Source organism: Tasmannia lanceolata, unplaced genomic scaffold (genome assembly GCF_043159265.1).
Source record: "Tasmannia lanceolata isolate RefF3 unplaced genomic scaffold, GAP_Taslan_0.1 ptg000006l, whole genome shotgun sequence".
In the NCBI taxonomy this organism is placed as follows: Eukaryota; Viridiplantae; Streptophyta; class Magnoliopsida; order Canellales; family Winteraceae; genus Tasmannia; species Tasmannia lanceolata.
This window is the reverse complement of record NW_027518683.1, coordinates 43,350,407-43,364,685: the sequence shown is the minus strand read 5'-3', so window position 1 is coordinate 43,364,685 and position 14,279 is coordinate 43,350,407. Positions and strand designations below refer to the sequence as shown.

At 39.2% G+C, this 14,279-nt stretch overlaps 3 protein-coding genes, 1 long non-coding RNA gene and 1 pseudogene across 7 annotated transcripts in view; 4 read left to right on the top strand and 1 right to left on the bottom strand.

Annotated features, from left to right (window-relative positions):
• The first annotated feature begins 126 nt into the window (after nt 1–126).
• LOC143879026 (putative disease resistance protein RGA3) lies at nt 127–1,260 on the top strand. Its single transcript, XM_077381229.1, has 3 exons — nt 127–430; nt 474–766; nt 838–1,260. Exons 1-3 carry the CDS (start codon nt 127–129, stop codon nt 1,258–1,260), a joined length of 1,020 nt encoding a protein of 339 aa, XP_077237344.1.
• A 176-nt stretch (nt 1,261–1,436) lies between these two features.
• LOC143879025 (putative disease resistance protein At3g14460) lies at nt 1,437–2,722 on the top strand. The gene is made up of 2 exons (XM_077381228.1): nt 1,437–1,797; nt 2,124–2,722. The coding sequence occupies exons 1-2, from the start codon at nt 1,437–1,439 to the stop codon at nt 2,720–2,722; spliced, it is 960 nt and encodes a 319-aa protein (XP_077237343.1).
• A 756-nt stretch (nt 2,723–3,478) lies between these two features.
• LOC143880333 (uncharacterized) lies at nt 3,479–4,666 on the top strand. Its single transcript, XR_013251638.1, has 3 exons — nt 3,479–3,633; nt 3,908–4,041; nt 4,198–4,666. It is a non-coding gene; the product is annotated as an uncharacterized LOC143880333 (long non-coding RNA).
• An 813-nt stretch (nt 4,667–5,479) lies between these two features.
• LOC143879024 (ERBB-3 BINDING PROTEIN 1-like) lies at nt 5,480–9,586 on the bottom strand (annotated as a pseudogene).
• Nucleotides 9,587–12,833: 3,247 nt separating this feature from the next.
• The window catches only part of LOC143880332 (putative disease resistance protein RGA3), a 41,845-nt gene continuing 40,399 nt past the window's right edge, over nt 12,834–14,279 (top strand). For all 4 annotated transcript variants that reach the window (XM_077383221.1, XM_077383220.1, XM_077383218.1 and 1 more), the window contains exon 1: nt 12,834–13,241. The gene's annotated coding sequence lies outside the window, so the exon portion shown is untranslated. The remainder of the gene's footprint in view (nt 13,242–14,279) is intronic.

Here is a 14,279-nt window from a genome sequence, read left to right as displayed (position 1 = left end):
CGCTTCATTATTTGTTGTTGCAACAGCAGGTCCTGAAGCTCCTGCTATTTTCTCTACCTGCACTATAGACACCTGCACTATAGACACAAACATCTTGGGGTTGTCTTCTTTTCAAGAGGAGAAGGTATGGTAGAAATAGGACAAATGTTTGTATCCCATCTTATAGATGCCATCTTTGGCAATTTGAAGGAATCGGCATTACAAGACATTAAATCAATATGGGGTTTTGGGGAGGAGCTGGACAAGTTAGAGAGCGCAGTGACAATTATTGAAGGCGTGGTTGAAGATGCTGAGGAAAAGCAAGTTAGTTCTAAGGCTGTTCGAAAATGGCTTGGAAAGCTCAAGAATATCGACTACGATGCTGATGACTTATTGGACGATGTTGCGACTTGCGTTGATGTGCCAAGTTCAAACAAGCAAGAGACAGAAGGTAGTCCACTCCATCTCCTCCTTTTTCAGTTCTAATAATCCAGTTCTATACAAACGTGGCATAGCACGTAAGATAAGGGAGATTAGAGAGAGGTTTGATGTGATAGCAAATGAAGGACGATACCTCAATCTGGAAAAGAGAGATGGAGGGAGGCCTCTCCAAAGAGAAACTAGCTCTTTGGTAAATGAATCTGATGTTATTGGTAGACAAGTTGAGAAAGAGAAAATAATACAATTGTTGGGATCAGATGATGATGAATTGTCTGTTCTTCCAATAGTTGGCATGGGTGGGCTTGGGAAGACTACTCTTGCTCAATTCGTCTACAACAATGAGAGGGTAAAGACGCATTTTGGGCTAGAGCCTGGGCTTGTGTGTCTGAAGATTTTAATGTATTGAGAATAACAAAGGCACTTGTTGAATCTGCAAGTGGAAGCAAGTGTGATCTCTCATACCTGGATGCCGCTCAACATCACCTCGAAGAGAAACTCAACGGTCAGAAATTTTTAATTGTTCTCGATGACGTGTGGGGTGAAAATCAAATTCATAGCTGGGACAGTCTACGAGCTCCTTTTGGAGTTGGAGCAAAAGGAAGTAAAATTATTGTAACTACACGAGATGAAGGGGTTGCAAGAATGATGGGCGCAATTCCTTTGCAACAGTTAAAGGGTTTATCAAATAATGATTGTTGGGAATTGTTTACTCGGCGTGCAGGAATTTCAAATGCCCATGCCAAATTGGAGGAAATTGGTAGGCAAATCATGAAGAAATGCAAACGCCTGCCTTTGGAAGTAAAGACATTGGGGGGATTTTGTCTTCTAAAAGGAATGTGAGCGAGTGGGAAAGAATTTTGACAAGCGAAATATGGAAGGATGATGAAAATAAAATTTTGCCAGCTTTGAGATTGAGGTATCACCACCTACCAACTAATCAAAAGCAGTGTTTTGCCTATTGTGCCATATTTCCTAAAGATTGTTGGCTTCGGAAGGATGTGCTGGTCCGGCAATGGATGGCTGCGGGCTTCATTCAACCCAAAGATATAGGTGGGGAGATATTTGATGATTTATTGCTAAAGTCTTTCTTTCAATATTATACTCAATTGTCTGGGACTTCATTTTACGTGATGAATGGTCTCATGCATGATCTAGCAGAATCTATCTCAGGTGATGAATATTTTAGAATGGAAGATGGTACGTCACGAACCATCCCTGAAATGGCGCGTCATTTTTCAAGGATTGGCGACAAAGAAGGTTCAATGTCTTTGGAGGCCTTGAACAAATTTAAGAGATTGCGCACTTTACTATTGATAGATCTAGCTTCCATTGACAAGCTGATTCTTAATGATGCAGTCATGGAGTTGAGATGCTTGTGTATATTGGATTTGAGTTGGCCAAAAATCTAGAAGTTGCCAGATTCGATTGGCCATTTGAAACATCTACGCTACCGTGACCTCTCTTTCACGAAGATAGATGGGCTCCTAAATCAGTAAGTAGTCTGTGTAATTTGCAAGCCCTAAATCTGAAAAAATGCCAGGATCTTGAAGGCTTACCCGATTCGATTGGCCATTTAAAATATCTACGCTACCTTGACCTCTCTGGCACGAAGATAGATAGGCTACCTGAATCAATTACCAGTCTTTGTAATCTCCAAATGCTATATTTGAAATTTTGCTTTAATCTTAATGGGTTACCCAAAGGTATCACGAATCTAGTTAATCTACGACATATTGATGTAGATTCGAGCCCGAGTGGTTGGCAGTTGATGCATTCGATTTGTTTTCCAGGAATTGGAAAATTAACTTCTCTCCAAACATTGCCGGCATTCAAAGTGTGCAAAGAGAGTGGATGTCAGATTGGAGAGTTGAAGAACATGAGGAACATCAAAGGAGGAATTCGCATTTCGGGTCTCAAGAATGTGCAAAACATTGAGGAGGCAAAAGAAGCCAATTTGAAAGATAAAAAATACCTTGATGAGTTAGTGATGGAATGGAATCGATATGATAATTCAGAAGATGGAATGGTTAATGACGAGACGGTCTTGGAAGGCCTCCAACCCCATGCAAACCTCAAAAAATTACTCATAAATTTGTATGGTGGTGTCAGCTTCCCAAGTTGGATAGGGCATCTCTTTAATTTAACAAGCATTGCCTTTGAGTATTGTAGAAAATGTGAACGCCTCTTGCCTCCTGATAGCCATCTTCCCTATCTTCGTGAGCTTACCTTAAAGAATTGCCCAAGCTCGAGGCATTTCCTGAAGCCAACCTTCTTCCTGCCCTCACAAGCTGCGTATAAGTGAACGTGAAAAATTGAGGGCCCTCCCGATGCTCCCATCTCTTTTTCAATTAGAACTAGAGTGGTGTGGTGAGAAGCTATTATGCTCGTCAGTGCCTAACCTCACCTCTCTTTCCATATTGACTATTAGAGGATTTGAAAGCCTAAGATCACTACCACATGGGTTGCTGAAACCCCTAACCACTCTTCAGAGGTTACAAATAAGCCAGTGTGATGATTTGAAGTGTTGGTCCACGGAAGACTGGTTGCAAGATCTACCCTCTCTCCAACATTTGGAGATCTATAGCTGTCGCAACCTAGAGTCCTTGGCAAATGGAGAGGGGGGCTTCCCATCACACTCAAAACACTAGAAATCTCTTTCTGTTCTAATCTCAAGTTCATGCCCACTCAACTGGAAAATCTCACCTGCCTCGAAGAATTGAGAATCTCAAACTGCGATCAACTCTATTCCCTGTTTCCTGATGATGAGATTAATGATTATGGCCTACGCACCACACTTGAAAAGTTGGAGATTTTATATTGTCCTAAACTGGAGGAACAATGTAGAGAAGGCAGCCAAGATTGGCCAAGATACAACACGTCCCCCACATTGTCATCCGTTAATCGTCATCCAGGCATAGGTACGATCTCACTCTCTATTTAAATATTCTACGCCATTACATTGGTATTATTAAAATCTGTTGAGTTGGGTGTCTTGAATTAAACCCGGTTGGGTCCAAAATATTGTGTGCGACCCGGATAAGGCCCGTTTATAAGGGCCGTTAAAAGCAAGTTTGGGCCTGCGTTATAAAAGGGGGTTTTTAGGGCTATTTTCGAGTCTTGTCTTTCAAAGAGGGTTTTAGAGCTCAAAAGAAGTGGAAAAGGGTATGCTAGGGTTTCTTGGGCTATTTTGGTGCGAGACACTGATCTTCCCTTGTAATCTCTTAATCTTCTAGTGGGTTTTTCTTTCGCAGTGAAGTAGGCTTTGCCGAACTACATAAATCTTTGTGTCTTTGTGTGATTGCTTGTGTTTGTTCTTTCATTTTGCTTTGCCATTGAAATCACAAATTGCTATCTGAGGTTTTTCACAACAAAATATCCATAATTTTAAGAAAAATTAAAAGAGTTGTACCAAGAAAGATCCTTCCGTATGAATATGTTGAAGCATTGATAGAGGCATCTGAGAAAAAAGATGTGGTTTTGATTTCAGGATTAGAATCAGTGCGAGAAGTGAGTGTATGGAATTCGCAAGTGGAAGAAGCTTCTATAATGCATATGAGATTTGGGGAATGAATCGCTGGACTATACTCAGTTTCTCTTCCTTGCCATCCACAACCTCCACAGGTAAAAATAATAAAATTAACAGTCTATTTTTCATTTCTATTATCTTCCAATTTGAGCATGTATGTTTGTCTTGTATGATTCATGTTTTATGGTGTTATTCCAAAGATAATCGATTTAGCTCGAGAATCATTAATAATAATTTCCGTTCTTAAATAGGTTTCAGAATAGAGGCTGCTTCACCTCCATCAGGACGCAGGGCAAAGCCATTCGTCCCCCAAGTGACAGCCACAGGATTACATCTACGGTCAAGATTTAATAGGTTTAAAACCCACTACAAAAGATTTTCCTTCCTCATGCTTCTCCGGGCTGGGTATTATGCAAATCAAGGTTGAAGGGCGGGGCTGAATCAAAACAACAGTCATTTATCCCTAAGGAATGTGGTGAAGAAACTCTGTTTTGGGGCTAAGCTATTACTTCTTTTTCTAGATATTATCAGGGTGATAGTGGGTGCATTCATTCCTAAGAGATGTTTAGGTGGCCAAAGCATGTATCAATGAAATAGAGTTTCATTTGTATTGTGAAAACTTGATAACATTCAAATGGAATTGTGGCATTAAATCATGTAAATATTATTATATGAACCTGAACCTTCCATGAGCTGTGAACTCATGGTCTATATTTCCCATTGCTCATTGGTTACCACAACTTCCACGGACATTTCAATTGATATAGATGATATGGTGGAGGCTTGGGTCCTCATGGCTGGTTTGGAAGGAGAGAAATAGAAGTGTCTACAAGGGAAACAACAAAGGGAGCGTAGTATCTAGCAAATGATTTTATCTTCTGTGGTGACCGAGCTTTGCTGGTAGTGGTGGACTTATTCATAATGATGAGAGCATTATCAGATAGGCCTGTTCGGTTCTGATAGGTATGACGGATTCTAAAGATGTAGATGTCCTAGCTCTCTTGAGAAGGAGTTGGGTTATGGATTCCTCCCTCCTTAATTCCCTAGTAGTGTAAGGGCACTTGCTCACTTCATATATTGGGTGAATTTAGAGTCAGGGTATCATTGGATATTTTTTTATGCTATGGAGGAGATTGTGGATATGGTGGAGGGGAATGCGATGTCCTTTGCACACATCCTCTGTTCAGCTAATAATGATGCAGATCATGCGGCTCGAACTGAGGTTGAGATGCCATTGAGGAGATTGTTTGTGTAACCCACTAAAACCCACCCAGTAGGAACTAGGAAGCATTTTAATTAATGCAGCAGAATGCACCACATAAATATCTATGGATGAAAAACTAGGGTCATGGTTCCTTCAAACACTGACCTCGCACTATATAGCAATTGACATAATTAATCTAGATGAACCAGTAGTTTACACACTGCCTTCTGCTTGATCTTGATAGAATATCCTAAACCACTATTCAGTCTCCTGATTAAAAAAAAAAGAACCAAGCAAACAATCTGGAAGGAGTGAAGTAATCACCTTTAAATATGCCCATGTTTTATTATTATTATTTAGTTGTTTATCAATTCCAACTTTGCCTCAAATCTACAGCTGCAATTGTATTCCCGTTCAAAATATAAAAGCTGCATTCTCCTCTGGGGAACCCATCATCACAGAATGAAAATTAACATATAAAAACAGGGAAAACCTGCATCAGACTCTGGGCAAAATCTCAGTTTTAATGTAAAGCCCCCCCATCCCTAAACCCAAACCATAATTGGGATAATCTCATTCTTGAACAGTGCCATTTGATGCTGCACTGTCCATGGGTTCGGCTTCAGCGGACTCGTCTCTCACATCGCCTTTCTTACCTGCAATGGGGGTCAAATGCACCGATGAGACCTACAGGAGAATCTTACCAGTAAATACAATGAAAGTTTTTATGGCAGGCAAACAGAAAGTAGAGGGTGCACACCTTTTTTCTTCTTTCCCCCGCCTTTCTTCTTCGTCTTTGTGCCCAGAGCTAACCAAGCCTTGATTTCAGGGTCATCATCGATCGCCTTTGTAGGTTGCAACTCCTGCAAAGCATGGGATGTGATCCTGTCTGATCCGTTCGGCATTAACAAAACTGTGAACTTTATATGAGCAACAAGGTCTCCTGTAATCACCAGACTATTCAACTGATGATACACATAAATTTCCAGACATTCACGCATATAACACGGAAAAGCTACAACCCTCTTTGGATTGCAGGAATTTTTGGGAAAATTTTGAAAATGAAAAATATTTCAAAATTTTGTCACTTTTTTTTAATGGTAAATTTTGTCACCTTTTTTACATGAAAAAAAAACGATAACTTTTTCTTTGAATGATAAAGAAGTTTATTAGTTTGGAGAAAGGAGAAAATACAGAATGAGATCCTCACGGAGGCAGAAAATCAAAGAGGTCAAGAGACTCGCGTTGAACTCCTAATAAAAAATGATAACCTGAACCAAACCTATTCAAATTTTTTTAGAGGAACCTTCAATTTATGATAATATCCCTCTAAATTAACTATAATCACATCATTTCCCTATAAATCATGAAAAGAAGAAAAAAATTCAATCAGAAATGTTTTTCTTGCAATCCAAAGAGGGCCTAAAATACAATTTTCATTTAACGGAGCATAAAAAACATTGTTTAACAGACCAATAAACAAATAAAGCATCGGACTCGAAGTGAACTGAACACTTACCGGGCTTTTCATGCAGAACCGGATATGGTTGCAAGAGATCGTGATTCATACATTCAACTAGTCCCAGCTGGGCACGCTTCTCTTCCAGCGCCCTGTTAAAAAACACACAAGATTATTATTGTCAAGAAATTTTCAAGAATTATTAAAACACTTAAATATTTACTCAAATAAAAATGGTAAGGAGCTGACAAACCTTACGGTAAATGGCATAATCGGAAATTTCTGACTTATTTCACTGAAGATGAACCTTGATGACATCATTTTCAAGTGATAATTTTTGTCGATGGCTCTTCTATAGATGGTTGTCTGCCTCTCATCCAACAGCTTAGGCTGCATTTTAAAGCATGTAGCAGTTGAAATTCCACAGCAATAGACTCCAACATGGAATTTGACAGTTTCAATTGAGGAAATATCGGTTAAGGAATTTGTCCTCACCTTGCCTTCGCCTGTGCTGGTAACTATATCAATGGCATAGACTTCATTCTCCTCGAATTCTACATCATCAACTTTGGTCTCGGGGTTGGTTACGCTCAGTATGACCTTGTTCCCATCAATAACAAACTGTTTAAGCTGATGGCTGTGGACACCTTCAACAATTTTTCAATCGTAGGCAGCAGCAATTTTTTGAATAGCTTCTGTTACATCTTTATTCTGGCACATACATATAGGGTTTGTGAGTAAATGTAACTAATTATAAAACTTAAAAAAAAATAACACAGGAAGAGAGTATGATGTATTCTTTTTTTGAAATTATAATAGATATCTAACAGATGCTCAGAGCCACAGACTCTGGAATCAAATCAAGATAAAACACCAGCCAAGACAGAAACAAGTACAAAAAGACTGAGTTATGAAATGAAGTGGTGTTTCCAACATAAATATTTGAGTTTTGTTTCTACCACAAATCAAATGGATATATCTAACAGATGCTAAGAAAGGAATGAGAAATGTAATTTATTAAAGTAACTTGGAGCTTAATAATCCAAAGCACATATTGCTAGGATACTTCTTTTTTAATGTTTTACGACAGATCTATTTTTCTATGCACTCATCATTTTATGCAATCATCGTTGATTTTTCAGCACTCATTCTTTGGACCGTCCTGTGATGAAAACAATGGGTTCGTCACTTTTTTAAACATAGTTTAAGGCAATAAATGACTTCAATGTGAGAAGCATTCAAGAACACCACCAAAAGGGCTACCAGTAACATTGAACTTAGGTCTACAGCAAGAATGGGGCATCGGTCGAATGTAACTTTCATCTGGAAATTAACTAAATATGGACAGGCAAAGCCCTGGACTTCAATTTCTGAAGTAACATATAAGAAATCCCAACATTCATCTCTGATGTAAACAAACTTCAATCTGGAAATTTAACACCGGTTTTCAATAAATAAACAAGTGAAGCCCTGGCCTTCATTTTTTGAAACAAATCAATCAAAATTTTTCACTAGCAAATTCACCAAAAATATAATCCTCGAACTACACAGATTTCTTCCAATGTCTACAGTTTATCTAGTCTCAAGCAAAGACAAAAATGCATAGAACTAGTTCTAAACAAAGTGAGACATAATGCTGAGCTCGTTGGCTAAGATTGTAGACTAATTCTACAAGTATTACTTTGTGTTCAAGTGACAATCAGTAGGCAATAATAGCTTTCTTGATACCATTTAAAAAAAAAAAGAAGCTTTCTTGATAGGCACAAATAGCAACTCAATGCCTTCCCTAATGAAGAAGAAAAACAAGCACCAAACATTTAAAAGAGTAAAACAACTATAGAGAAGTCTCTTTCATAAAAAAAATTATGGGAAATCGGGTAGAGTGGTTGAGTCGGTTTTTTCCAAGGTTGCCAGAGCGGGAATCGAAATCGAGAATCGAAACGGGAATCGAAAGCGGGAATCGAAGACTCCCAGGGAAGAATCCTACTCAAGGTTGCCAGAGCGGGGATCGAAAGCGGGGATCGAAACGGGAATCGAAGCGGGAATCGAAGGCTCCCAGGGAAGAATCCTGCTTCCTTGGTTTTTTCACCAACACTCATTTTACCTTGAAAATACCTAACATGAATGATGTGCCATTAAGCAATAGCGTAAGCAAAGATTCAAATAACAGCTTCGGATTTGGAAATGCTTCTCTTGTGAAGAGATATTTGATACAACTAAAGGTTTTCACTTTGTGGGATTTGGATGAATGAAGGAGATTGAAGGACGAAATTGAGGGGCGTCGAACGCCAGGTGAGTTGTGTAAGAGAGGAGTATTAGGGCTTTATCTTTTATGTTTCAACAAGGAACTGGGAAATTTTTTTTATGTTACAAGGCTCCGGTCGTTTTTTGCGTTTGTATTCTTTAAACCCAACCTGACTCAAGATTGGGTCCTTTTTTTTTTTTAAGAGGTAACAAATTATATTGCAAAATCAAGAGCAGTACAAAGGGACAGGGCGTCCCCAGAAGAAGCGAAGGCCATTAGCAGTTCTCCGCCTATGAGTCAGCACCGGATGGATTGTGGAGACTAAATCCCTGACCTCGTCAATCTTAGACGCAAGCGGCCATGGACCACAGCTCTTCGTCGTAGCCCAATCCACAGTATCGGAGGACTCCCCTACGACAATGAGTGGCCCAAACCAATGATCAACATATTGCTGTAGCCCAAAAGGGAGCCTCATTCACATCACAGGCACCAATAGGCACAGAGAAGGTCATGCGACTAACACCATTATGGTCTCGAATCACGCCGCCAATACCCGCCCTACCCGGATTGGCCCTTGAGCTCCCATCGAAGTTGAATTTAAACGACCCCTCCGGTGGGGGATTCCAAGTAGGAGATAACTGGGTAACGGACCTTTTTTCCTCTAATACTGCAAGCCAATTCCGGAGGAGGTCCCCAGGTAAATACAGAATACTGCCTGTGGTCGTACACCATTTTATGATAGTTAGCATAATGTCTAAGATGATATTGAACCAGATGTGAGGGGGAGTGTTACAGTATAAAAGATTAAATAAAGCCTTCTCCAACAGCTTAAGCTTTTGGAGTAACTGGTATGTTTGCTGTTGGAGAAGGCGTTATTTATTCTTTTATACTTTAACAATCCCCCTCATGTGTGGCCCCTCTATCTTTGGGTTGGCCTACACGTGGCACATGTGGCCCCACTTTTGGGTTTGGCCATTGCATGTGGATTTTGTTATCAAGGAGATTTGAACCCAGGCGTTTGCTCTGGTACCATGTGAAACTACCTGTTACTCCAAAAGCTTAACCCAAGACCCATGATTTCTAAACCCGACCCACGGTATTGATGGGTCGGGTCAATGCGGGTCAGGTAAACCCCGACCCATGTTGCAACCTTAATAAAAACTAACCTTTATATCTTACTGTGACATAAGGGACTTTTAAATTAATTGCAATATGTGAAAGGGCAATAGAGCAAGAGATAAGAATTCAGGGAAACCTGGTAAATGAAGAAATGTTGATCCATTTATGATAAAGAGTTGAAGCTTATAGGACAGGGAACAGTCACCCATGGTCATTTTCAGCCATCATTGCATCAGAAAGAAAGAAACACATGTAAATTACAAGATGGTTAACTTGATTAATCTGTTTACACTCAAATCCATGTCACCCTTCATTACAAGCATAGTGACAAAAACCGTTTTAAGAATTTCTTGACTGGAAATTCTTAAGAAAGTGGAAATATAAAGAAAGTGCCAATAAACCCATTTTATTTAAATACTGAGGAAGCATCATTTTATGAAAACATCATTTTGAGAATCTCAAAGATATGTCATGGTGGGGACAAGCAACTCAATGCGTAAATGTTGGTTGCTGAGAAACAGACTAGTCGTCCATCAATAGAGTAGCTGTCACGCCCCGACCCATTATGTCATGCCCCGACCCCATTGTGCAGATATTATCCGGTTCTGGGCCGCAGCCCTCCTCGGTTTTGTTTTTCCGCAGAAAACGTGTCTACACAGGGAATGGGGAAATCCACATATATAGCCCAGTAACTTTTCCTCCCTTTCCGATGTGGGATCTCACAATCCACCCCTCTTAGGGCCCAGCGTCCTCGCTGGCACACCATACTGGATGGGAGGTCCCGCTCTAATACCATTATGTCACGCCCCTGCCCCACTGCGTAGATATTGTCCGGTTCTGGGCCGCAGCCCTCCCCGGTTTTGTTTTCCAGCAGAAAACGTGTCTACACAGGGAATGAGAAAATCCACATATATAGCCCTGTAACTTTTCCTCCCTTTCCGATGTGGGATCTCACAGTAGCCTACAGTTTAGGGTGAACATTCTTTTTTGAATGGTATAGGGTAAACATTCTATAGTTGCGTAGAGTACTTCATGCTGAAATTAAGCATAATTTCTCGTGCAATAGTAGTAAAACGCCTATACGAGCAATGGCAAAAGATTTCTTAAATGCACCATATGAATTTACCCTTTCTATGGCCGCGAAGTAAGATAAGACTGTTAGTTCATCAGCACAAACCCAGAGTGAACATCAGTTGGAGCAGGTACCCTGAATTGACATTAGGAACATAAAACTAATCTCACCATCGAGGGAGCTCAAGGATTTGAACTCTAAAGTATAGTTTCAAAACTCCCTCTAGTGCACGTCGATTCCCCCGAGTTGACTCCCTTTTACCTTAGCCGCATTCCGCATTGTGCTACATCCGTGATTTGCCCTACAAAGTCAATAAAAACTCCTTTGAGTCACAAATTATGACCGAGTCAACTGAGTACCCAGCCGCGTCAACCAATTACTCGACCGCATTGTGCCTAGTTGACTAGGATTTTCTTCAGCGGCATTCCGTGCCGCATCCACGTTTTTAAACACTGCTTTAAAGAACGAACATTTTAAGATAGTTTGCAGCTAACAAACTTCGACATTTTATTACTTGAACAAAACACAAAAGAAAAACTTGGGCATTTTTAGGGCTATTTGAGGCTCCACTCGCTACAGTACGAGATTAGCAACCCGTACGAAAGATTGAAGAACTAGTACAGATCTAAGAATCACAAAACTTTAAACAAAAAATAATAATTAGTAAGGTGATCTCTACTAGCAACATATTTTACCTACCAAAAAAGACTTAACTAAATGGTACAAATAAGAGGGGCTATATGCCCATTTTAGTCATACAATATAACAAGTATTTACCAACTATATTCCATTAACAAAATGAAATGAAAGAAAAGAAATCGAATGATGAAGACAGAAGTGCAAGAACACCACAATGACTGATGTGAATTGTGATTTAGTCTTCGGCTTAGGAGCATTTTATTAATCGACCTGATTATTTACATTTTATAGAATTTATTTTAGTTTTAATTGTATCATTGCAACTTAGACGTGGGGGATGTCCACATCATCCTATGGCCCACTACGCACCATACTCTTCTTTTTTTTTCCGTGTCCGACTACCACTTAAACCCAAGCCCAAATCCTCTTATACCTTATTGGCCACTACCATGGCTATCACTTATAACCCGAATGCTTTGTTATTTCGCCATTGGCCAACCTCTCTTATATCCTACTAGTGGGACAACCGTGCGATGCCCGGAGGACTGAAAGTTACTTTAGATCCTAAAGAAACTAGAAGAAATTAAAAGTAAGTTTTTGTATAGTGGAGCAAAGGTGTAATGCAAGAGAAAGATAAAAGAGCACATCTTGAAATCTTGAATGATATCTCAACTGTCTTCTGTTTGTCTTATAGTAAAAACACAGATAGGGTGAAAGTGCTGTAAGTTTTTTAGAGGAGAACACCAAACGAAAAGGTGGTTAACCATGATTTTGATTATCATCTTATAATGATGGCCTATATAAGTCCGGGCCAAATATTGTGATCATCCGATATAAATCTCGCATTTCCTTTCTATATTATAATTTTGCACTGTGCAATTCTCCTACAAACACATTAAAAATAGGGATCAATTTAGGTAGGCCGTCCCCCAAAAATGAGGGCACCGTTGTATGATTCTAAACCCTTCATTTTCTTTAACTATGCAATCCAAAAAAATGGATCATAATTAAATTGAAGGGTTATTAGAATCGTATGGCTCCCCTTTTCAGGGCTCATGGAGGGCTAAAAAAATGAATGGTTTAGATCATCCATTCACGCGCACCTCTGTAAAATCTCTCTATTGTCTAGGTACACCATTATAAACTCCCTATCATCTATATAATAGTTACTTAGGCGGTAAGTCTTTGCTTTCAATCGATGATGAAAAACAAAGAAAAAGCCGCAATAGCAATACCATCCGCCAACTCTCTCTGTTTTCACAGAGCCATAAAAAAGAAACTAATTATATAGGCCCGGTCTTCCTATTTGTCACCATTTGTTCTCTAATCAGGGAGCCTGAGATCAAGCAAAGAGGAGTTGAAGAGAGAAGAAAAGAACCGAGATTCTAGGGTGTAGAGGGTTTGAGCAGCTGAATAAAAAACTTATGACAACAGCGTTTTTGAGTTATGGCCTACTACTTAAACCTTCACCCCTCCCTCTTATAAAAACTCGTCAAACCCCTTTAAGCTCTAGTCTGTGAAATTGACAAGAAGAGCCTCCCTCCCCTTTGCATCAAGGTATGCCCCTTTCATCCCCTTTCGTTTCTCTGTTTCACTTCTCTTTCCCCACCTTTCCCATCTCAGCTTACGGCTATAAACCTAATACAACCCTACTCTTTCTCGTATTGTTTGAGCTATATGTTGTTTTGTTTCATAGAGCTGATTTTTGCAATACATTACTTGAGACTTGTTTTACTTCCATTGGCTAGCTGTTTTGATTATAGATTTGATGTATCATGTATGAAATCTGCATGGGGTGAGTTACTATTTGATGAATGAATTTCCATGATTATGATTTCCTACGAAATTCTAGCTATAATTGAATCTTAAGAGATGTTTAATTTGATTTTGGGAATACATGTTTCTGTTTTGTTGAATTAGGAAATTCTTATTGCTCCTAAATTCCTAGAAGCTCTGTTGCGAACACTAGATTTGCACTAGTGGTCCCTTGGCTATTCACCATTTCTTTCTTAGTTTTATTCTATCCGGACACCTATGATACCCAAACACCTGTAGAGGCCGAATGCATTGTGTTCGATACGATCTGATACTAATACTCGTATCAAATACATCATGGACACTTCTGTTGGTCAAATAACTATCAACTTTCAAATAGATATCAATCTCTTCAAATTAAGTATCGTGTTTTTTTTTTGGTTATTGTCACATATTTGTACAGTAGCTATAATTTCTATCATGTGGATCTTGCAGATAATCTTTTTTTTTTGTTATTGTCACATATTTGTACAGTAGCTATAATTTCTATCATGTGGATCTTACAGATAATCCGATTATGTGGATCCTACAGATCATTCATACCCAACAGCCCCCCAACATAACATACACACACAAAAATAAAATCTAGTTATGCTTTTTGGTGTTTTATTTACAGAGATCTCATGGCATTGATACCCATATCCCTATCCCAAGAAAGGGTCTACATGACCTTTAGGAATTTCTTTTAATTAAAGTGACTTCTTTTATTTTAAATATTATAGTTGTTGGACATAAAAGGGTATTCGTTTATTTTACAATATGGGTTTAAGTGAAAGGTAG